Source organism: Argopecten irradians, chromosome 10 (assembly GCF_041381155.1).
Source record: "Argopecten irradians isolate NY chromosome 10, Ai_NY, whole genome shotgun sequence".
NCBI lineage: Eukaryota > Metazoa > Mollusca > Bivalvia > Pectinida > Pectinidae > Argopecten > Argopecten irradians.
The window spans coordinates 3910126-3933885 of NC_091143.1; the positions used below are offsets into that span (position 1 = coordinate 3910126).

Here is a 23760-nt window from a genome sequence, read left to right on the forward strand (position 1 = left end):
TGTAGTCTTTATCTATATGTGTATTGTAGGATATTCTGTGTGTTAAATCTATATGTCTATTGTAGGATATTCTGTCTGTTAAATGTATATGTGTATTGTAGGATATTCTGTGTGTTAAATCTATATGTGTATTGTAGGATATTCTGTCTGTTAAATCTATATGTCTATTGTAGAATATTCTGTGTGTTAAATCTATATGTGTATTGTAGGATATTCTGTGTGTTAAATCTATATGTGTATTGTAGGATATTCTGTGTGTTAAATCTATATGTGTATTGTAGGATATTCTGTCTGTTAAATGTATATGTGTATTGTAGGATATTCTGTGTGTTAAATCTATTTGTGTATTGTAGGATATTCTGTGTGTTAAATCTATATGTGTATTGTAGGATATTCTGTGTGTTAAATCTATATGTGTATTGTAGGATATTCTGTCTGTTAAATGTATATGTGTATTGTAGGATATTCTGTGTGTTAAATGTATATGTGTATTGTAGGATATTCTGTGTGTTAAATGTATATGTGTATTGTAGGATATTCTGTGTGTTAAATCTATTTGTGTATTGTAGGATATTCTGTGTGTTAAATCTATATGTGTATTGTAGGATATTCTGTCTGTTAAATCTATATGTGTATTGTAGAATATTCTGTGTGTTAAATCTATATGTGTATTGTAGGATATTCTGTGTGTTAAATCTATATGTGTATTGTAGGATATTCTGTGTGTTAAATCTATATGTGTATTGTAGGATATTCTGTCTGTTAAATCTATATGTGTATTGTAGGATATTCTGTGTGTTAAATCTATATGTGTATTGTAGGATATTCTGTGTGTTAAATCTATATGTGTATTGTAGGATATTCTGTGTGTTAAATCTATATGTCTATTGTAGGATATTCTGTGTGTTAAATCTATATGTGTATTGTAGGATATTCTGTGTGTTAAATCTATATGTGTATTGTAGGATATTCTGTGTGTTAAATCTATATGTGTATTGTAGGATATTCTGTGTGTTAAATCTATATGTGTATTGTAGGATATTCTGTGTGTTAAATCTATATGTGTATTGTAGGATATTCTGTGTGTTAAATCTATATGTGTATTGTAGGATATTCTGTCTGTTAAATCTATATGTGTATTGTAGGATATTCTGTGTGTTAAATCTATATGTGTATTGTAGAATATTCTGTGTGTTAAATCTATATGTGTATTGTAGAATATTCTGTGTGTTAAATCTATATGTGTATTGTAGAATATTCTGTGTGTTAAATCTATATGTGTATTGTAGAATATTCTGTGTGTTAAATCTATATGTGTATTGTAGAATATTCTGTGTGTTAAATCTATATGTCTATTGTAGGATATTCTGTGTGTTAAATCTATATGTGTATTGTAGGATATTCTGTGTGTTAAATCTATATGTCTATTGTAGGATATTCTGTGTGTTAAATCTATATGTGTATTGTAGGATATTCTGTGTGTTAAATCTATATGTGTATTGTAGAATATTCTGTGTGTTAAATCTATATGTCTATTGTAGGATATTCTGTGTGTTAAATCTATATGTTTATTGTAGAATATTCTGTGTGTTAATTCCATTTGTCTATTGTAGGATATTCTGTGTGTTAAATCTATTTGTTTATTGTAGAATATTCTGTGTGTTAATTCCATTTGTCTATTGTAGGATATTCTGTGTGTTAATTCCATTTGTCTATTGTAGGATATTCTGTGTGTTAAATCTATTTGTTTATTGTAGAATATTCTGTGTGTTAATTCCATTTGTCTATTGTAGGATATTCTGTGTGTTAATTCCATTTGTTTATTGTAGAATATTCTGTGTGTTAATTCCATTTGTCTATTGTAGAATATTCTGTGTGTTAATTCCATTTGTCTATTGTAGGATATTCTGTGTGTTAAATCTATTTGTTTATTGTAGAATATTCTGTGTGTTAATTCCATTTGTCTATTGTAGGATATTCTGTGTGTTAAATCTATATGTGTATTGTAGGATATTCTGTGTGTTAATTCCATTTGTCTATTGTAGGATATTCTGTGTGTTAAATCTATATGTGTATTGTAGGATATTCTGTGTGTTAAATCTATATCTGTATTGTAGGATATTCTGTGTGTTAAATCTATATGTGTATTGTAGGATATTCTGTGTGTTAAATCTATATCTGTATTGTAGGATATTCTGTGTGTTAAATCTATATGTGTATTGTAGGATATTCTGTGTGTTAAATCTATATGTCTATTGTAGGATATTCTGTGTGTTAAATCTATTTGTTTATTGTAGAATATTCTGTGTGTTAATTCCATTTGTCTATTGTAGGATATTCTGTGTGTTAAATCTATATGTGTATTGTAGGATATTCTGTGGGTTAATTCCATTTGTCTATTGTAGGATATTCTGTGTGTTATCAGCGGTACTACAACTAGGAAATATGGAGTTCAAAAAGGTAACTTATTCTACTTTGTTATGTTAGTAACATTCTGTATTTGCATATACAGAGTTATCTGTCCTTGCGAGTAGGTATTGATTGTGTTGTCTGTAATAGGCAAAGATAGAATAGGCTAGAGTTGATCTGATAAAGAATGATTCTATTTGTGCATCTTTTATGAAACTCCTATAATCATGATATAAAAGAGCAGGATTATGATTAAGATAGGATTTCAATTAGTTTTAAAATGATTTCAACATAACTAGAAGTGTTATAACTCTGTTTTTATGTTGTATGTATGTAGAAAGGAGACCAACACCACGATGAATCAGTCACGATCAAGGATGAAACAACAGTTCAGATCATCTCCAATTTACTCAAGGTAAATATAACAGCACAGGACTTCCATTTAACCACTGCATCGACTTAGGATCAAACTCAGGATCTCTGACTTATCTAACACTAAACTGATAAAAGAGAGTTGTCTGTAGGTGATAGGTATACGGTGGCTAATATTCACCAGGGTTACAAAATCAAGGTTTGTATCAGTTTATATGTAAGTTAATATTATAATAGGTGTAGTTATATATTTTCGATATTGTATATGCAGAGGAACATGTCTAACACTTGTAAATATGTTGTTTTAGGTGAAAGAGAAAACCTTGACTGAAGCTCTGACACAAAAGAAGACGACGGCAGGTGGGGAAACCGTAGTCATGAACTACAAAATGGTCGACGTAAGTTTAATTGTTTCTCTCCTTGTTACCTAACTCATATTCTGTGTTAAAATAATAAATTTACAGATTATCATAAACTAATGACAGACCAAAATAAACCCTTGTAGATGAATTTTGAACATTAAGTTGAATAACTGATTTCTTGCTTGTGTTGTTTTTAGGCTTTAGCTAATCGAGACACTATGGCCAAATGTCTGTATGGTGCTCTGTTTGACTGGATTGTCCTCAAGGTGAACCAGGCCCTGTTAGCCAAGAGACACAACAGTGACCATCAGGTAACAATTAATACTGTTCTTATGTAAACAGAAAGTAGAGAAGTTTATGTTCACTCTCAGTATATGTAGTACTTTTCGTATTTAAATAGAAAGTAGAAAATTGTTTTCTATTTCAGTACATGCAATGGCTTTGTTATGGAAAGAGAAAGTACTAAATTAGTGATCAATTACAAGTATGATTAGAAAGTGTTTTCATGAAAACATTGAGTTAAAAATTTGTAAGCCTTGCCAATCAAATTTTTAATATTGTAATGTTGTATATTATATGAAGATGTTATCAAAATTGACTTTTGTTTGTATTTTTTCAGGGAAATTCTATTGGTGTGTTGGACATTTTTGGATTTGAAGATTTTAAGAAGAACAGCTTTGAACAATTTTGTATTAATTATGCTAATGAACACCTGCAGTATTACTTTAATCAACACATCTTTAAGTTTGAGCAGGTAAGGTACACAGTCTCTGTAAGATAATATGGACCATTGAATTTCATTCATTACCTGGAAAAGTTTCATATCTTTGGATGTTTGGAAAGTTCATCAATGTTTATGAAAAGTCTTTATAAGTAATTTCTGTCAGTTTGAAATGGACAACTGAGCAAAATCGTGTGTTGCTCATGAAATTTATCAGATTTGTTCTAATATTTGACAAAGAGTTAGCACTAGAGAAGATAAATCAGAATTTGTTTGTTACATATAGAACACACAATATTTCACCTATTGGCATAAACTGTTGGAAATGTGATTGAAAACGTGTTGATATAATATCATGAATATACCTTAATGTTTTTAAAGGCATAACATAGTACATGTCTTTTTCTTGACCTGCAGGAGGAGTATAAGAAAGAGGGAATTCAGTGGAAGAATATAGAGTTTATAGACAATACAGGCTGTCTGGAGCTGTTCGCCAACAAAAGTAATGGTCTGCTCTGTCTTCTGGACGATGAGTGCAAGTAAGTAGACCATTCCAGGTCTCACTGTAGGGAAATATCTTTTATGCTGATATGGGACAAAGAAGTAAATCCAACCGTGTGGGGAAAAAAGTCACAATTTTCGAGGCGGTCTGCCCCTTTATCAAGACACACAAAACAAATATGATTACATAATATGATACGAACAGTAATATGGGACAATGAGAATAGACATATATTTAGCATCACAATGGAGCGCAATTGAACCTTCGGCAAGTGGCAGCTGAAGGTCAGATCTACCATCATGTAGCCAGGATGTTCGGCAGAGCACTAGGATATAAACATCATGACTACATGTTAACAATGATGTACCTTTTCACTTCCATTGTCATGTTTTGCATACTATGAGTTGCAAATCTGCAACAACAAAAATTATTATAAAAATAACAAAACCAAAAGCTATTTACTGAAAGCATTCCCCTTATGTCTGTTGAGTTTTTAATGCCTTGCTTCCGGATTTATTGCGCCCGGCCATTATTTTGGATAACTGAAATGATTAGTTTGTAATTTTTGGATATCTATTTCAATTAACAGCTTCCCTGGTGCCACCAATGAAACACTGCTGGCCAACTTTAACCACCACCACAAGGGTCGGCCTTATTACCAGGTGCCCCAGCTAAAGGAAGGCGCTTTTGAGATCATGCATTACGCTGGAAAAGTCAAGTACCAAGTCAAGGTATAACAGCTATTTAGAAAATAAATATTGTGTTGTGTAAAATTATCATCTTATTTTGGATAGAGTATTTGACATATTACAGAATAACTTGCTTCAACTGGACGTCATCAGGACAGCATATTTGATCATTATAGGTTCCGGATTATTTATGTATTGTAATAAATTCAAAAGAAAAAAAGACTATACATTTATTTAGGAATACCCAGGGATTCAGATTAGATGAGGACCAGTTTTGACAGATTAGATGAGGACCTGTTTTGACAGATTAGATGAGGACCAGTTTTGACAGATTAGATGAGGACCAGTTTTGACAGATTAGATGAGGACCAGTTTTGACAGATTAGATGAGGACCAGTTTTGACAGATTAGATGAGGACCAGTTTTGACAGATTAGATGAGGACCGGTTTTAACAGATTATACATTATTTGTATATATGTCCTCTTATTATCTGCATTGTACTCTTGGTTTTGGAGGTAAATAGATATAGTATGGTAATCAAACTTTGATTTTTACAGGATTTCCGAGAGAAGAACAGTGACCAGATCAGGATGGACATTGTCAGTGTGCTGAAAAGTAGTAACCTCACCTTCGTCAGGGAGCTCATGGGTAAACGTCTTCACAGTCTTCTGTTTAATGTAGGACTTTCAATATCCTAACAAGAAAGTTTTAATGTAGTGAAGTTATCACTTGTGATGTTTTTGAAGTTCAGTCCCCAGATGCTTTACAGAAATTAATTCTGTAGCTGTGCTGAGATGGTTTATTCCGTCTTTGCATATTATATAGTTAGCTCCCTTGCGGGTAGGTATTGATTGTTACATCATTATTTTGTGAGCGCAATTCACGTAGTTTTCTCTTAAAAATATGATGTTATGCTCCCAAACACATGATGTCACAATCAATACCTATCCACAAGGTCAGATAACTCTGTAATAATGCAAATACGGAAGAGTAAATTTATCACTTGTGATGTAAGTTAAGTCTAGGGCTGTCACGGGTACTAAATTTTGTCCCCGGGTACCCGAATTTTAGTACCCGACCCGTACCCGGGTACTCGACACAGATCTACTGCTTTTGTAACAAATTGGGTTACGTTATGTTTGCTGTTTGGGAAGATCGGTTGATCGACGGAAATTCAATGAAATCATATGTAAGTTCAGTAAAGATAGCTTCAGTCGTTAATTGTCTACTTCATTTCTATTGGACATTCATTATTGATCATGAGCTGCCGTAGACTGTCAGTCTAAAAATAAAAATTGTAACAATGTTGCATGTGAGAATGTTGTGAAAAGATAAGGTGTCATTCTTGGTGAGTGAAAACAAAACAAATGAGTTGGATTTTGTAATACTTTCAATATAAATTCTAGACTTGTTTACGTACATCCAGACGAATTGTCCTATTTTGACGGGTACCCGGGTACACATTTTTCGACCCGGTTACATCCCCAACCCGACCCGTAACCGGGTACTCGGGTACTCGTAACAGCCCTAGTTAAGTCTCTAGTTTCCTTACAGGAATTGACCCTGTGGCTGTACTTAGGTGGTCTATAGTGAAGACTCTCGTCAAAAGTGTATTCGCCTTTATCGCTGAGGGCAAAAAGTTCCGCAGCAGGGATGGTAAGTGAAACCTGTAAAATTCTCAATATGTAACGGCAAAATGATAAGGACTATTATAAAATCCTGACAAAGATGTCTTATACACATAATAGTATGGATAGTGTTTCCAATGTTGGTCCCATCCCTTTCCGTCCTTCTCATGTTTCGGCCATTTCATGATTTTCTCCCTGTTAAATTTTGTATAGTGTTCCTAGTTTGTTTTTGTATATAAAATCGTGTAATAAAGTGTATTAGAAAGGTTATTAAGTAACAACCTATATTTTATTATTCAGGTCTGAAATCCAATACATCAGCGAAAAACCGTCGCCACTCGGACTACATTATGCCTGAATCCTTGGCTGCCAGTGAAAACCTTCTCAAGTATGTTTTAGATAGACATATAGACTTAGATTACCTATTCACAACCAGATCATTGTATCAGACTAGCTTCTTTTTCTGACTACAGGACATTTTTCTTTCCTTCCTTGTTATGTTCCTCCTTGTCATGTCACTGTATCATTCTGTCATTTTCCTGATGTTACTGTGCCATGTACGCTTTGCTATTTTGATCTGTGTTCACATCATTTGTTCCCGATATATTTTTACTGTTCTTCTGGGGCATTTCTCATATGCATTTTCAGCAAATACTGCACAAAAACCATACAGTGCCACATATTATCTTTAACACTTTATTTACAAAGTCAGCTAATTAAGTGGGAAACTGAAGATTAGAATTAGATATTGCAAGTCTTAATTCATATCATGTAGTATCAGTTTTTGGCTTTCAACAATAATGGTTTTATAACTTGCAATTTTCCATCTCTTTATTTAGAAAATTATTTATAATTTGATGCAGATCTTTGTGCTAATTTGATTTTATCTGTAAAAACATTCATTATTAAAAATCTGCCAATCTGCTATTATTGTAGTGATAAAGACAGACAAAAAAAAAAACAAAAAAAATACAGGAACATTTTTGAATGTTGAATTTTTATATGAACAAGAAATATATTGATATGTGGCATTATATATACCTTTATTGAATACTTAAGTAAGATTTGAGATTTAGTACTAATTCTTTGACCATATAATGCATATAAGAATTGCCTTTGGACATTCACTGTGCACTGTATAGTGACGCTGGCTGACAGTGCTTTTACAATCAGCTTAATTATCCAAACGATCTTCTCAATATCTTACCGTAAATGTGTGTTGTGTGAACTTTTCATATTACAGAAAATTATCTTTTATGTTAGTCATACATTGTCAGTTTATTTCTTTTTGTATTAGTAGCTAGACTTCAGGAACTTGTAGTTATAGAATGAAACAGTTTTGACACATTAATGTATTTAGTAGAAAATTAGTGATTTAGCCTTAATTGTTAATAAATGAACTGTGAAATTTTGAACGAGTAGTCAAAGTACACATTTTAGTGAGTGAATTGTGTAAAAACCAGTTTTCAACATAATAAGTCTGTTAAGTACCTGTCGTTTTTTTGTTTGAAGATTCTACACAATTGCTAGGACGATGAAAGTGTTAAGGAAAATTCAGTAAGCTTCGTCTTAAAGCTTGTGATTTTGGACAGAGTATGGATCTAGAGCATGATGTTTTATGCTGTTATTACATGGTGTTGCCTGGCTCTTTATTCAGCGCCATATTTTTTATCTGGGTGTTGTTTGGTTTTCTATAAATGGTTTTTTAATCTGAATGAATAGAAGTTTACTGGTTAATGTTGTATCTGTGGTAATGTGTGTAATTTTAAATTCTATTCTTTATTGATTGGAAACATTACTTTGTTTTTGCATCCAAAGCATTCAGTTTTCATCTTTAATACTTTATACTGATTTTGTATTGTCATTTTTTCTACTGACATTAATGTCATTTGAATACTAATGTACAGTACATAATGAGTAGAAGATAGAAAATTGTACAGATTAAAGGAAGATATCATGCTTAGACATATTCTCCAAAATAAAGTTTTACTTCAAAACTAAAATCTCCACAATAAATCTGTTCAATCTAATATTCTAATATATTTAGGTTATATCTTTCTTGCACTTACTAAGTATTTTAGATGTAACAGTACAACTACAAAGTGTGTGGTTCGATCCATACAAAAACAGCACTATTATGTAATCAGGAAATTATCTTTGCTTCATCTAAGAACTATAATTATATTAATAAAGTAACACCTTATTCTAAGTTTGGCACAGCTTTCAGAAATGTGAAGATATACTTTGGATCATTGTTGGTATGGCTGGTGGCTTAATTCCTACCTTAGATCACCAGGTCTGCGTTTGATTGGTTACAGGGTATATAGCAGCTCTATCCATGCATATTTAAGAGTTACTTGCCCTTGTGGGTTACCTTATGGGTAGGTATTGATTGTGACGTCATTTGTTTACCAGCAGAACATCATATTTTCAGAGAAAACGACGCACAATCGATACCTTCCCACAAGGGAGATTACTCTGTAATATGCTCAAAAGAGAATGATTGTATTTCTACCTTGATAAACAATTCGATTTTGTTTAAGTAAACTGTTTTGTGGATGGTAGTGTGACAATGCCAGTTTTACATATTGTCATATCTTTTGAGTATTGTGTATATTTTACTGGAATGCCGGTACTCTATCAACATTCTCATTTCTAGTATCCTACCGCTTACATCAACTTTGACCTATTTTTAATATATATGTATTTCCTTGATCCACCTGCTTTGGAAATGAGAGTGTTGATAACATTCTGCTTTTGTACTGACAGCATTATCTCCCTTTCTTCCATTTCCTGTTAGCGTTCACAGTGAGAGTTTCCACCATCACCACGCCTACTCTGGGCAGCGGTCTCTTTCCCCCCTGCATGAACACCAATATTTTGCATGTACTGTTGACACTGTCGAGGATGGCTGTTCTGACGACGATATTGATGATGACATCTTCATCCGATCTCTGGATTATGTTACGAATGAGAAAGGAGATCTTGTATTAACGAGCCCAGTGGAGTTATACCTACCTGAATCTGCCAAACTCATCCGACGTTCTACAAAAATCATCCTGTATGTCCATACTGTAAAATACTGGAACACTTCCCTTTATCTACTAAATAACATTGCATGGCAGTTATGTAATTTATAAGCCATATTTTCTGCTATTAAGTCAATATCATTGAGGAAATTTGTTCCATGATATGTGTTTATGTCCCGACATAAAATGGGGTGGGGGGCTTATTGTTTTACATATATTTTGTAACTGTCCCATCCTGGGGGAAGCTTACTTGTGGATGACTATGGTATTGACTAAGGAATGGTAGGTAGTTAAGGTTAGAGGTCAGACAAGGTTAGAGGTCAGACAAGGTTAGAGTTCAGACCTTTACAGTGGGATTGTCAGTGTGGTACTAAACTTTAATACAAAGTGGAGAGGTACATATTGGAGGATAGGTATTATATTAACTACAGGATGGACCTTCTCTGGGATATATAGCATATAATATGTCATACAAATACAACTTACTGAAGATATGCATGCTTCCACTATTTAAACCTGCCACAGTTATTCTTTCTATTATATATCAAATCTATCCTTGCTTGACAGCAAAATTATATTCTTATATACTTCTCACAAAATATTTATGCTGTTTATCAAAGGTATTGGTTTCTATTTCAGTTTCAATATGTACTCCAAGAAAATCAGTTAAGATCATTTAAGGATTAAGTGAAATCAAAATTGGATTGTGACAGGACATCAGTCTTTATTTATCAAATTAATTTGCTAACATTTGTGATTGAAAGAGATTGTAAAAACCTCTGATAGACCTGAACTGTTTTGGCGGTGAAAATATTCCAATAATTCAGATATCCTAGTCCTTCATTGTTAATAATCTTCCCACTTACCTGGTACCTAAGTATAATTAACAGTCAATCCCCACCCTCTCCCCCTCCCTGCCGCGGGATTTTATACTGTACATTCCATTAAAATTTCATTTTATCAGACCTAATAACTAAATCTGTGCTTTCCATACTTTCAATCACTCTGAAATATTTTAGACTCTGTCTGAAGACTTTAAATCATAAAATGTAGTACATATATAAATTTCTCTATAAAATTTGTACATTTATCTTTTAATTTGAAAATTGTGTTTAAAATATTGCATGGTCCAGTGGATTAAATTGAATAACATTATAATCTAGTTTTTTTTTGTTATCAAGTCTATAGATTTACCTTTCATTGGTAATACAGTTCTATGAAATGAGTGACCAGCATGTTCTTACTACTTCTAGCCTACTCTTGTATGTTTGACATAGAGGCATTGTAGAAGTCTGTTCTGTTGTATGATCTAATAACCTTTTGTTTATTATACTACATATCTATACTGGTATATTTCTGTAGCCTCTCTCATCAACAATATATCCAGTCATACGACTTAAGTAAGCATCCATCTCTATGTCAATATGAATTGTCTGCTAATTATATTTATGTAATTTCAATTGTCATTGAAATTTGGAAGAAGTTATTGTTATAAGTTTAACAGTGATTTATGGGATAAAAAAATGAACGCATAGTATTTCATTGTTTTTGATTTTCCAGGAAAAACAAATCATTCCGACCAAAGCCAAAACCACCTACGGTAAGCCTTGAACTTTGACAAATATAATCAAGTACATTGTGTAAGGATCCCGTTCCTAAAATAGTCCAGTATTTATATTGTTTGAAATGTTTAAATCATTATCACATTTTGTATTTGTGAAAAAGATTTCCTTTCTTTGTAATCTGGATAACTTATGATTTAAAGTGTGATGAATTAAACATTCAGATGCTGAGGGATATAAAGACGCTGAAGCAGATAGCCAATCGTACCATTTATGGGAGAGGCAGTCGGGACGGCAGTAGGAAAGCTATGGCTAGTGTCAGCGCCCAGTTTACGGTAAGCCTGTCAACCATGGCTAGTGTCAGTGCCCAGTTCATGGTAAGTCAGTCAACCATGGCTAGTGTCAGCGCCCAGTTCATGGTAAGTCGGTCAACCATGGCTAGTGTCAGCGCCCAGTTCATGGTAAGTCGGTCAACCATGGCTATTGTCAGTGCCCAGTTCATGGTAAGTCAGTCAACCATGGCTAGTGTCAGCGCCCAGTTCATGGAAAGTCGGTCAACCATGGCTGATGTCAGCGCCCAGTTCACGGTAAGCCTGTCAACCATGGCTAGTGTCAGTGCCCAGTTCATGGTAAGTCGGTCAACCATGGCTAGTGTCAGTGCCAAGTTCACGGTAAATCGGTCAACCATGGCTAGTGTCAGCGCCCAGTTCACGGTAAGTAGGTCAACCATGGCTTTTGTCAGTGCCCAATTCATGGTAAGTCGGTCAATTATGGCTAGTGTCAGTGCCCAGTTCACAGTAAGCTGGTCAACCATGTCTAATGTCAGCGCCCAGTTCACCGTAATTTGGTCAACCATGGCTAGTGTCAGTACCCAGTTCATGGTAAGTCGGTCAACCGTGGCTAGTGTCAGCGCCTAGTTCATGGTAAGTCAGTCAACCATGGCTAGTGTCAGCGCCCAGTTCATGGTAAGTCGGTCAACCATGGCTGATGTCAGCGCCCAATTCATGGTAAGTTGGTTAACCATGGCTAGTGTCAGTACCCAGTTCATGGTAAGTCGGTCAACCATGGCTATTGTCAGTACCCAGTTCATGGTAAGTCGGTCAACCATGGCTAGTGTCAGTGCCCAGTTCATGGTAAGTAGGTCAACCATGGCTAGTGTCAGTGCCCAGTTCACAGTAAGCTGGTCAACCATGGCTAGTGTCAGTACCCAGTTCATGGTAAGTCGGTCAACCATGGCTAGTGTCAGCGCCTAGTTCATGGTAAGTCAGTCAACCATGGATAGTGTCAGCGCCCAGTTCATGGTAAGTCGGTCAACCATGGCTGATGTCAGCGCCCAATTCATAGTAAGTTGGTCAACCATGGCTAGTGTCAGTACCCAGTTCATGGTAAGTCGGTCAACCATGGCTAATGTCAGTACCCAGTTCATGGTAAGTCGGTCAACCATGGCAAGTGTCAGTGCCCAGTTCATGGTAAGTCGGTCAACCATGGCTAGTGTCAGTGCCTAGTTCATGGTAAGTCGGTCAACCATGGCTAGTGTCAGCGCCCAGTTCATGGTAAGTAGGTCAACCTTGGCTAGTGTCAGTACCCAGTTCATGTTAAGTCGGTCAACCATGGCTAGTGTCAGTGCCCAGTTCATGGTAAGTCAGTCAACCATGGCTTGTGTCAGCGCCCAGTTCATGGTAAGTCGGTCAACCATGGCTAGTGTCAGCGCCCAGTTCACGGTAAGCCTGTCAACCATGTCTAGTGTCAGCGCCCAGTTCATGGTAAGTAGGTCAACCATGGCTAGTGTCAGTACCCAATTCACGGTAAGCCTGTCAACCATGGCTAGTGTCAGTGCCAAGTTCATAGTAAGTCGGTCAACCATGGCTAGTGTCGGTGCCAAGTTCATGGTAAGTCAGTCAACTATGGCTAGTGTCAGTGCAAAGTTCATGGTAAGTCGGTCAACCATGGCTAGTGTCAGTGCCCAGTTCACGGTAAGTAAATCAACCATAGCTAGTGTCAGTGCCAAGTTTTCAGTAAGTTTGTCCTTATCTTTATTACATCTACTTAGTGATTGTTAAGCCACTATATATAACATATTCTGTCTATTTGGAAACTTCTTCAGACTTCGTAAATATAATTAGGATAATCATCTTAGTCATTGTTGATGAATCCACATCTTGGTAACTATCTTGTCGTTTATTTTATTACCTTTGCTCTCAAAAGGTTTTATTACATAAAGAAATCTGTACTATTTAGTAAAATTATGAGTATAAAAAAAGAAAAATACATAGCTAATTTCTTTAAGAATGATTTGAATGATTGATCATTGACCTTATAAATTTCCCTTATTTATTTGTAGTGGTCACTTCATCGTCTGATGGCTACACTTAACCAGGCAAACCCATTCTTTATCCGGTGTATCAAATCTAATCCAGACAAGGTAAGACAACTCCTGTATATTAAAAGTATCTTGAGGTGCACAATTATCATTTAAAACTCTGTCATTATAATAGCTTTACTGTAATTCATTCCAGTTGAGCTTGAGAGTTTGTGCCTTAATATCATTTACAATTTTCTAGCTAGAATTACTTTGTACATTCATGAAGACAGGCATGTGACTGATCAATGAAATGCCATTTCTTTAGACATCTAATTGATATTTTGTATACCAAATCTAAGCAAGTAAGATATTTGGAAAGCTTCAATTCCTTTGCCTTTGCAGAAGTGAATTATATTGATACCATCACCAATTTCATTACTTGTACCTTATAAGTTGATTCTTTCATCATGTGAGACACTGACTGGTGCGACTAATTTTGGAGATTTCTCCCTACAGGCACCCTGTGTGTTTGACGATGCTATGGTCCTCCGCCAGCTCAGGTACACCGGCATGTTGGCCACGGTGAAGATCCGACAGTCAGGCTACAACTACAGACTCACGTTTGATGTAAGTTTACACTAGTCTAGAAGATTTGTCAATTAAATTGATGTGTTAAGGTCACTTTAGGTCAAAATATCTGAAATACTTCAGGACTCATGAAAAGACCAATGACAATTTTTGGCTTCGTATTTTTATAATATTTCCTTTTTAGAGAAAATACTGGTTGTTACTTTATTGATTTACTTGAGAGGTGCTTTAAGATGTTGTATAGCGCTGATGTTCTAAATTCTAAATTTATTTATTAAATTTCTCTGTTTGTTTCCACAGGAATTCATCCAGATGTACAAAATCCTACTACCTAAAGGCCTACTCAGCTCTAAGGAAGATGTGAAGGCATTCCTGGAGGAGAGGCATCTGGACAGTGAACATTACCAGATAGGCATTACCAAGGTATAGCATAGGTTTCATTGATGTATAGTTCTAAAGAGAAAGACCATTAGATTAAAAAAAAATCTATAGCAAAATGAAATAAAGTTAAGTCACTGTTAAACAGATAGAAATTTCATACTTTTGAAAACAGGCAATTTCTTCAAACAGGAAAAAGGCATTTCTGATTCATAAAGGAATAAAGAGAATGAAGTAAATATTAAGTGTCACAGATGAAGGCAATTTAAATAAAAAAATATTTCTTATTTTTAAAGAAGGAAATTTTCTAATGTTATGAATGAATTCTTCATTCTCAAATAGGATTATTTTGACCTCTAATTTATTTATTTAGAGACATTGTCTAAATATGCTGACATAAAGGAAAAGAACTTTCTCTTTGTATCCGTTAATGATTTGTTTTGAAATGTTATACAGGTGTTCCTGCGAGAGAGTGAGAAAATGAGATTGGATGAGGCCCTCCACGGGGCAATCATGCAGCGTGTGGTTAAGATACAGAGGTGGTTTAAAACTATCCTCGAGCGACAGACATTCCTAAAGATGAGGGCGGCATGTATTGTCATACAGGTTTGTTGGATCTGACAAGTTTATCTATTGAAACAGCACAAACTTTCATCTCTTCTTTTCACAAAATTTTATAACATTAATACTTTCAGTGTCATTTTCCTGGCCAAATTGAGTCATGAACATATTTTTCAGCAATTTTTACCAATGTATTTGCAACTTAAAATCAAATGATGAGTTCATTTTTATAGAATTTTCGGGTATTATAGTATTTGAGTACTGAATGGCACAACATAAATATTTAAGTCTTCATTGATTTAATGTGTTAATCTTCTAGATCTGTTCACGTCGGTTCATTGCTCTAAGGCGACTGAGACGGCTGCATCTAGAGAAAGAAGCAGCTCTCGTTATACAGAAATGCTACAGATGCTGGAAGGAAAGACGACGCTACCTCATTCTCGTCCATTGTGTAACTGTGATACAGAGTCTGGCCAGGGCATTCATCGCCAGGAAACAGTACGTCCTTTCATACAGACTGTTGTGTTTCTAGATGATATGATGTAAAACAATCAAGTGTGGTAAATTACATGTATACCTGAGTATTGTTATTTACTTGTGCTGTATAAAAACAGGAAAAAGTATTCATGATTGTGATAGTCTCTTCAGTTTCAAGTATCTGCATAACGCTTACTGTGTTTCACAGACAAAGTAAATGTATGACATTTTGTATGTATTTATGTTGTTTACAAAACATATAAACTCTATCCTGATACATATTTATTTGTGATTAAGATGTAACAGACTTGAAAATGTTTATTTTTAGATACAAGAAGTTACTGGCAGATGCGGAGTTAAGACGTCGAGAAGAGGAAGAAGAGAGATCCCGGAAGAAACAACAGGAGGATCTCCACTCGTCTAACAGTGATGAGGGTATTCTGACTAAAGGATCCAGCGCCGAGGAGCTGGACGAGAAAGATTACCCGTCTATACTGCTACAGAGTCGCGACTCGGACGAGTACGTGTTACACTGTCACTAGGGTCAAAGGTCATATAGGGTCTGACTTTCTTCTTCCACAAGATAATATCTCAATTTAGGAATTATAGTTTGCACAGTGTATGAACGGAAGTGTATAGTATTTCTTAAATTTTGTAGTGGTGAGGCTGTATAGCGGTACTCGGTCACTTGCTAAGACTAATGAAACAATGGATCGTGGATAATTTTCGTCAATTTTATTCATTCGTTTTTGTTGTAATCTCCGGTTATGAACGGCATTATGGAACCAGTGACAACCAGTGACTAATGAAATGTTGATGGTTAACAAGCATTAACATTTGAGACACTTTTTGTGAGTTGATATGCTGTTCATCATCGAAGAATTGAGACACCCACCTAATATTTTGCACTATTTTAAGGTATTCTGTCTGTCTTTCATTATTTCAAGCACCATAACAGGTTTATAAATGAATCAAACAATATAAACACAGAAATACATCTTAATGGACACAATATCTTTTACTTAATCGTATTTTGAAGTTGTAGGATGATCAGTTAAAATTGTATAGTCACTTGCAATGTTTTGAACTGGCGATGTATAGTTGCTTGCGAGGACACTTGTATAGTCGCTTGTTATAAAGAGGAAATATATTCAGTGATAAAAGGCTCTGAAGCTTACAAATTAAACAAATAAGTCAGAGTTATCAAATACACTGTCAATTTAAACGTTTAATCAACTTTGTTGCACAGATCATATATAGTCATTTACAATTTAGACGGAGTATATGCATGATTTATATTAAAACATCTGGCTACGCCCTTAAGGCCTTACCTTCAGTCATATTATTAGTGATGATATTGATGAGCATCTTATCTACCCTTGTATGTCTGTATCGATTGGTATGTACTTATTTAATATCGCTGTCGCCGAGGAATCACATGATAAAAAAATGAGCCTTCCATGAATCAAATCATAAAAAAATAGATTTACGCAACTTTCCACTTTTTGTTAATATATTTCTCAATGCTGAACACATCCTGTGGCCTAAACGATATCATATATAAGTTCCTTTTGCTTGAAAATTGCTGGAAATTAGAAATATGAGCGATTTGTAATGAGATTTTTGCGCAAGTGACTATACAATATTTTTTTTTAATTAAAACAAATGACTGTACAGTAAAGTAACAAGCGACTATACAAAACTATTTCGTGTATGTATATTTTAAGATATGTTTTAGCCGATTTCTAATTATGAATGATGTAGAATAAAGAAACTGTAATTAAATTAATAATCAAATTACACTTATAAGTTACAATTATAACATATATTTCAGGAAAAACAGGGGAAAACGCAATTTCCTCCGAAAACACATCGCAGTTTTGATCGTATTTCAGTGATTACCCTTCAATTCTTATCTATTGCTAACAAAATAGATACAGATAAAGTTTAAAAATTTTAGTAAAAGGCTCTAGCAGCCTTTAACTAGTAGGTTCGAAGGTTTGATATCAAGGTTTATTTTACATAGACTTAGAAAACTTTCTTGAGCTGGTAGATGATATTCAATATGCTGGTTAAAAGTTAAAAGATACTTGCATCCACAACTAGTAGCAGGAGGTAGTCAAATATTAATGTTTAGTTGACTAAACCTTAAATAGTGCCATGGTTTCGCTAATTTTTAAGTTTAAATGTCTTTACTTTGTGTTGATCTATAGCCATGAAATTACTCTGGATTTTATCATTCTACAGGAGTAGTGGTATCCATGAGGCAGACGAGTCGGACTCGGAGACTCTGGCAGATGACCACAGGAAAGGGTCAGTGGTCACTCTTCCTACCACTCCAACTACGCCTGATCAGGACGTGGTGGTGCGGCCGGTGGGGAAATCCGATGAAGATGAATACCTTCATCACAGGCACTCATCGTCAAGGTATGTATTAAGCCTTGGATAAATCTTAACATAAGTTCTTTATACACATAGTCACATTTGTGTTAGCCCTATTTTACTGTAACCCCTGTGGATAAGCAGTTATGGCTCTCAGTAGATGGTCAATGTGACTAAAAATTGTTTTCTATTTCCAGGGTTTCCGACCTCGCCAAAGCATTCCAGACAGATGGGGTAAACTTTAATTTCTATTTGTCTTTATCATTATTTTTTTCTCTCATTCCCCGTGCATGTTGTGAGCTGATGTAGACATCACTATATGATCACCGTGGAGAAGGCTTAGTGACTTATTAGAGCCTTTGATTTGTAGTTAGGCGTTTCCTCACCCTCTCAGTTCTTACAACACCTGGTAAAGGGATCATATTACTTTGTCACCGAATGTCTGGACCGCTTTCATTTCCATGGGGATATATAACATTGAGAATTTTGTTTGATAGGTAGATTCTGAGATTTGGGTGATTATATATCGACAATAAAGATTTCTGGATCATAAGGTTAGGGGAAGTAAAGATAATAATCAAACATAAGAGAACTAATTATATGACTCACCTGTAAACGTAATGTTAACTTTCAGTATCCTGTATATTTTGTTTACGGGGTTAAATTTCTCTGTATTCATGATTAAGGTAAAATCTGTGAACTTAAGTCCCCACAGATAAGATATAGAGAATGACAAGTGAGATATAACATGTAAAGCTAATTGCTGTAAAAAATTGACAAAATTGACAAAAGTTTTCTTCCTGCGAATTAGTATCAAGGTGAAGTCAGGATTTGTTCTACCCATAAAATCAAGGTGAAGTCAGGATTTGTTCTACCCATAAAATCAAACACATCACAATACACAGCATCTTGATCCTTAATATAGAATCAGCAAGGTAACAACAAAGTATTGGTCTGAGAGTGGGTAGTTATATAAGGGTTCATACAGATGATCACATAACTTGGCATGGAATCCTCACTCATCTTGCATCCAAGCTCCTACCTACCAGTTAACCTGCTTACTCACTCAAGTAACGATATTTATGAAGAACGGTTAAATCCACAAGGAGACAAACACAATATAGCTTGCTTGATCTATATAAATTGCATCCTACTAAACCTTGAACTTTTATTTATAGCAGTACAGAAGTGTAAACATGTTTCATATAATACTGTGGCAGTTACATAGAAGTTGAAAGTACAATTCTCTGGATAAGTTTGCTTGCTAAGGGAGGTAATTCCCTGGGGAGATAACTGGTACTCTATGGTGGTGGTGGCTTTTATATTGATGCGTTGTTGATTCAAGGAGACGAAAGCGGAACGTCCTCTCAGGCCATCAATTGTCGTAGAAAGAGACTACCAACCGAAAAGACGCCCCAAAAACTCTCCAGCACCTCTCGCAAAACAAGAGTCATTTTCTGATCTGGTAAGGCATGTCAATCGGCAGCAATTATGACCGTAGTAGAAAGTTTTCAGTTTGTTTCGTACGCTGTCCAAGTTTTAGAGCTTCTTTTGTGTTGCATAAGCCTAGTTACCAAAATGGTCAATATTTTCCGAGATATATATTGTTGTAGTTTGGCCAGCGATACAGTATACAAACAGCTGTTACAGGGACGTTGTTTACTTGGGGCATAATGCTTCAGAATAAAGCTTTGCATTTGTTCATAAACTGCTAATATTTTGGAGAAATGGGGAGCTAATTTCATATTTATTATCTTACCATAATCTTTTTTAATAATTAATTCTTTAGATCATTTATCAATCAAAATAATCTATGATATCATCAATTAAAAGTGCCATTCAGTATTTTATCAAAAATGTTCACAGACCGTTAAAGCCATCACATCATTCAATAAACAATTACTCTTGACATTTCTCCGTATGATTTTCTTTCACAGTTTGTAACATATTGTTTACTAATCTAGAGTTCATTTTTTTGTTTTTTGACAGAAGTAGTTTTTTATGATTTGGTTTATATTTAGGTATAGAACAAATGACCGAACAAATTAAAATGGCTTCATCTTGCTTAAAGTTTCAATTGAATGCCATGGCCACAAACGTGTGTTTTTGCTTGATTCTAAAATCCAGATTTTGATTTTGAAATAAGTTTCGTTTTCTTAGAGGTACATGTTGTGATTGGTTGGGTGTAACATTGTCTTGTGCATGATCAACAATTTTCTAACCTCTGCATGATACAGAATGCTGCCCAGAAATTAAAAAAAAAAACCTGTTTGTTTTCTAGACCAGTAGTTAGTATTCTATTTCTTTATTTGTATTGTCTATAAATCTGTATCGTGTTCCTTTTGATTTTATGACAATGACATATTTATATATACATGTATATGTAGCATAGTGAAAAGATAAACACCTGTAAGGTTTTTTGCCAGAATTGAAAATGGATCATTTATCAAAAAAGTTACTCTTTTTTTCCATATTTTATAATAACAAATATTAAAGGGATCAGACAACAGGCAAGCCTATATAAGTCTTCTCCTGTTAAAAAGTTACTTGAGATGAACAGCAGCTACAGAATTTAGTATAATGGATTATTTATTAAAATCAGAATTTAGTATGGCTAGCTCTTATCATTCAATATGCCTCTTCATATAAAGGTTGTGAGATGACATTTGAAAAATTCATAGATACGTTTTTCCCTATTTATAAAGTGATTTTTTGTTAACTTGAAAACAAGTAAAATGAGGTTTAAATCTGTTCATAATCACAGGTATCAGTGGTAGCCCCGTTAATGAACCTGGAGTGTATTGTTTTGTTTGTTCTGCATACACTAGGTGGAATATTCAAGTTAGTTATAACATTGTCTTATTTCTATTGCTGGTATGTTGTTAAAACGAAAATAATTTCCAATTTGATTTAACCTGCACTGTTAATTATTTGTATATTACGATACTTTATATTTCAGAGTCTATAATCTTATCTTTAGTAATCTTGTACATGCTGAATGTTTTGTATTTATACCTTCACTTGCTCAATGTTTATATACATAATGAAATCAATAATTTGATTACTAAATCAAATCTGAGTATTTTGTATGTAGGCCAGTGTACTTAATCAAATCAGAGTATTTGGTATGTATAGGCTGGTGAACTAAAGTAGATCTTAGTATTTTGTATGTAGGCCAGTGAAAGAGAGTGTTTTTGACGTCTTTTGTGATTCTTGGTTCAGGAGTCGTCGCCTACTAGTCCCGACACCATTGTGATATCTAGAGACAAACTCCAGGAAATAGACGATTGCCTGAAGAAAAACAAAGACCGACAGGAAATTCCACAACAACCACTATCCCCAACCAGCGACTTCTCTAAGAACCGTAGCCCCTTCCGCAGGGCACGGCGACAATTTAAAAACATCATGGGAGGTGAGTATAGATTGTCTCCCTTTGTACCCCCATCTATCTGTGTGTATACAGGAATTCATTTTACTTCAACTGAATGTTCATCAGACTCCACCTTAAATATACAGCTCACAGAGACAGTTAAGGGAATATCTTTTGTTTTGTATAAATCAATATTAATGTCTAGCTGGTGAAATGGTTTCTAATTTTGGTTCAACTTTCATTTTCAATATATTTTATTCTGCCATGTTTGTTTAGTTCTGTGCGAATCAATAACAAATAATATACAGTGTATACATACCTAGTTCTCAAATTTATTCACAGTGAGAGTAAGTTTTGAAATATTATTCTGTTTCTTTAAATAAACAGGGAAAAAATGTTGATTAATGTGTATACATGTAATTGTATACCATCATTTGATTCAGTGACTGTACCCAACTTCAATGATTGCTGTGTATGCAGGATAACTCTTAGCTTTTAATTGATAAAGGCAGAATGATACATATTCATATTTACTGTAAAATGTGGTATCTGTCATAAATATCAGATTGCTGTATGAGTTTAAAATCTTTTGAAGAATCATTTCAGTATTTTATTTAATGTTTGTTATTGGTCTATTCTGTTAGATAATGTAACTCTTTACAACTTTGCATGTTATTTGATATGAATTATTTTATTTTGTATACCCTTCTTGGTTAGGATAATGAAATTCAACAGGTCCTGTGGTGCAGTCGCTAAATGAAACAATGGTCGAATTATTATAGGTATACTGTCAACTATAGGAACTAAAAAAAAACTTTGAGAAAAAAAAACAAAACATTTTAAAACATTTTTTCACACATCAAAGATTTGAATTTATTGTTAAGAATCGGCTCACTGTGGATGAATGTGAATCCTTTGTGCTGGTTATAGGGACTGTTAGCGCGCTATGTGTAGTTAGTTCCCTCTGTTGTCTGTAGTACGTACCTGTGATACTGATGGAGACCTAGTTCAGACTCACCAGCTACGCTATCAAGTGTTATCTCACTGAACTTTTCTCTCCGCAGATCTCAAACATGTTCAGTGGGTCATTTTGTTTGTATTCCCATCTTCACCAAGACAGAGAATATTAACTGGGGGGAGGGGGTGTGGTCCAGCTGTCTATCAATGTCTATTTAGTAATCACAAAAAATCATTTATAGATTTTGTTCAAACTTGGTTAACATGCTTTGATAGCATTAAAGGCTTGGCCAAGTTTGAATGTCACATTCTCTGCACACCTTGTGATGGAATTATGGCTCCTTCTCACTAAGTTGCATTCTACCATTTTCATGCAATAAAAAGCTAGCTGATGTTAGGAGACTTTCATCAAGATTTAGGTTCAACAGCTGTGTATATCTGACACTATAAGATAGAGTTGTTGCCCTTTGTTTACTCCCTAGCTCAAAAATATGTCTTGGGGGAAGCAGGAACCTAAATTTTACAAATGCCCTTGTTTTTTTCTTACTAGATTTTGAATTTCCATCCTTGACTTCACAAATAAAAATAACATGAAGATAAATATGTAGGGGTAAACTTTAGGCCACACCCTGTATCCAAAGTCCTTGTCTATGAGGAAGCTTTGTTGATGAATTCCTGTTCTGTTCCATATAACTAGATTTGAGGGAGTCCAATAAGAGTTGCAATGCTTATCAGCTAATGCGTCATAGACCATCCTTACGATTCCTTCATAAGAGTGAGTAAGAGTTGGGCATGGAAGTTTGAAACTTACCATAACAGTTACTAAGTTACCGGCCACGCTTTAATAAAATTGTACCCTGATTGGCTCAAAGTTGGCGGATGTTATTTATTTTTTGTTTCGGAATGAGCTTATGCCTATAAAAAAACCTTTGCATGCCGTCTTCCAAGGTTGGAATGGAATAGAGCTTGTTAGCCCTGTTCATATTTAGAATAGGTCGTTGATTTTGGTGGTGTACAGTTTTGATGTGTACATGTATGTGTTATGGCACCAACACGGGCGATGATTACATGTATGTTGGGATGACTTTAGATTTGTAGGGAGACTGTTGTGTGTATTTCTGTAGCAACAGTAGCGGTAGACATGTAATACAATAACACGTTTTTCTGTAGGATTTAAATCAACACATTTATTGTCTATGATAGGTTTGTATGACTTTCACATTGCAACCCTCTTGTCTACCCGAGACATGTCTCTGCGTTCTGTTTCTTAGGAGAGCATGCATTTTGAGCATGTGCATATACTACTGCCTGTAACGGCCCTTACTCCAGTGTATAAACCTATGTATTCCTATATCACATAACCATCAGCTACAAATATGGTATATCATCATACTCTTTTGTATTAGTGATGGATGAGATCAGTAGGTTTTCTTAAGAACTGTTTGAGGATGTCAGGGAGAAATAATGACT

General features: G+C 34.7%; 1 protein-coding gene across 9 annotated transcripts in view; it reads left to right on the forward strand.

The window, feature by feature from the left end:
- Window positions 1-23760, forward strand: part of LOC138332928 (unconventional myosin-IXb-like) — a 98999-nt gene that overhangs the window by 47674 nt on the left and 27565 nt on the right. For 3 of the 9 annotated variants that reach the window (XM_069280966.1, XM_069280972.1, XM_069280974.1), the window contains exons 7-31: window positions 2406-2460; window positions 2747-2824; window positions 3090-3179; window positions 3341-3454; window positions 3763-3897; window positions 4282-4403; window positions 4956-5097; window positions 5614-5704; window positions 6611-6712; window positions 6985-7072; window positions 8197-8241; window positions 9485-9745; window positions 11274-11313; window positions 11500-11610; window positions 13617-13697; window positions 14094-14204; window positions 14466-14588; window positions 15000-15149; window positions 15424-15602; window positions 15910-16101; window positions 17829-18008; window positions 18161-18197; window positions 19309-19428; window positions 21186-21375; window positions 22988-23065. In XM_069280966.1, coding sequence (XP_069137067.1) covers window positions 2406-2460; window positions 2747-2824; window positions 3090-3179; window positions 3341-3454; window positions 3763-3897; window positions 4282-4403; window positions 4956-5097; window positions 5614-5704; window positions 6611-6712; window positions 6985-7072; window positions 8197-8241; window positions 9485-9745; window positions 11274-11313; window positions 11500-11610; window positions 13617-13697; window positions 14094-14204; window positions 14466-14588; window positions 15000-15149; window positions 15424-15602; window positions 15910-16101; window positions 17829-18008; window positions 18161-18197; window positions 19309-19428; window positions 21186-21375; window positions 22988-23065 — 2915 coding nt within the window. Of the gene's footprint in view, window positions 1-2405; window positions 2461-2746; window positions 2825-3089; window positions 3180-3340; window positions 3455-3762; window positions 3898-4281; window positions 4404-4955; window positions 5098-5613; window positions 5705-6610; window positions 6713-6984; window positions 7073-8196; window positions 8242-9484; window positions 9746-11273; window positions 11314-11499; window positions 11611-13616; window positions 13698-14093; window positions 14205-14465; window positions 14589-14999; window positions 15150-15423; window positions 15603-15909; window positions 16102-17828; window positions 18009-18160; window positions 18198-19308; window positions 19429-21185; window positions 21376-22987; window positions 23066-23460; window positions 23494-23760 lie in introns of all 9 variants that reach the window. The other 6 variants (XM_069280968.1, XM_069280970.1, XM_069280971.1 and 3 more) reach the window with 6 other exon arrangements.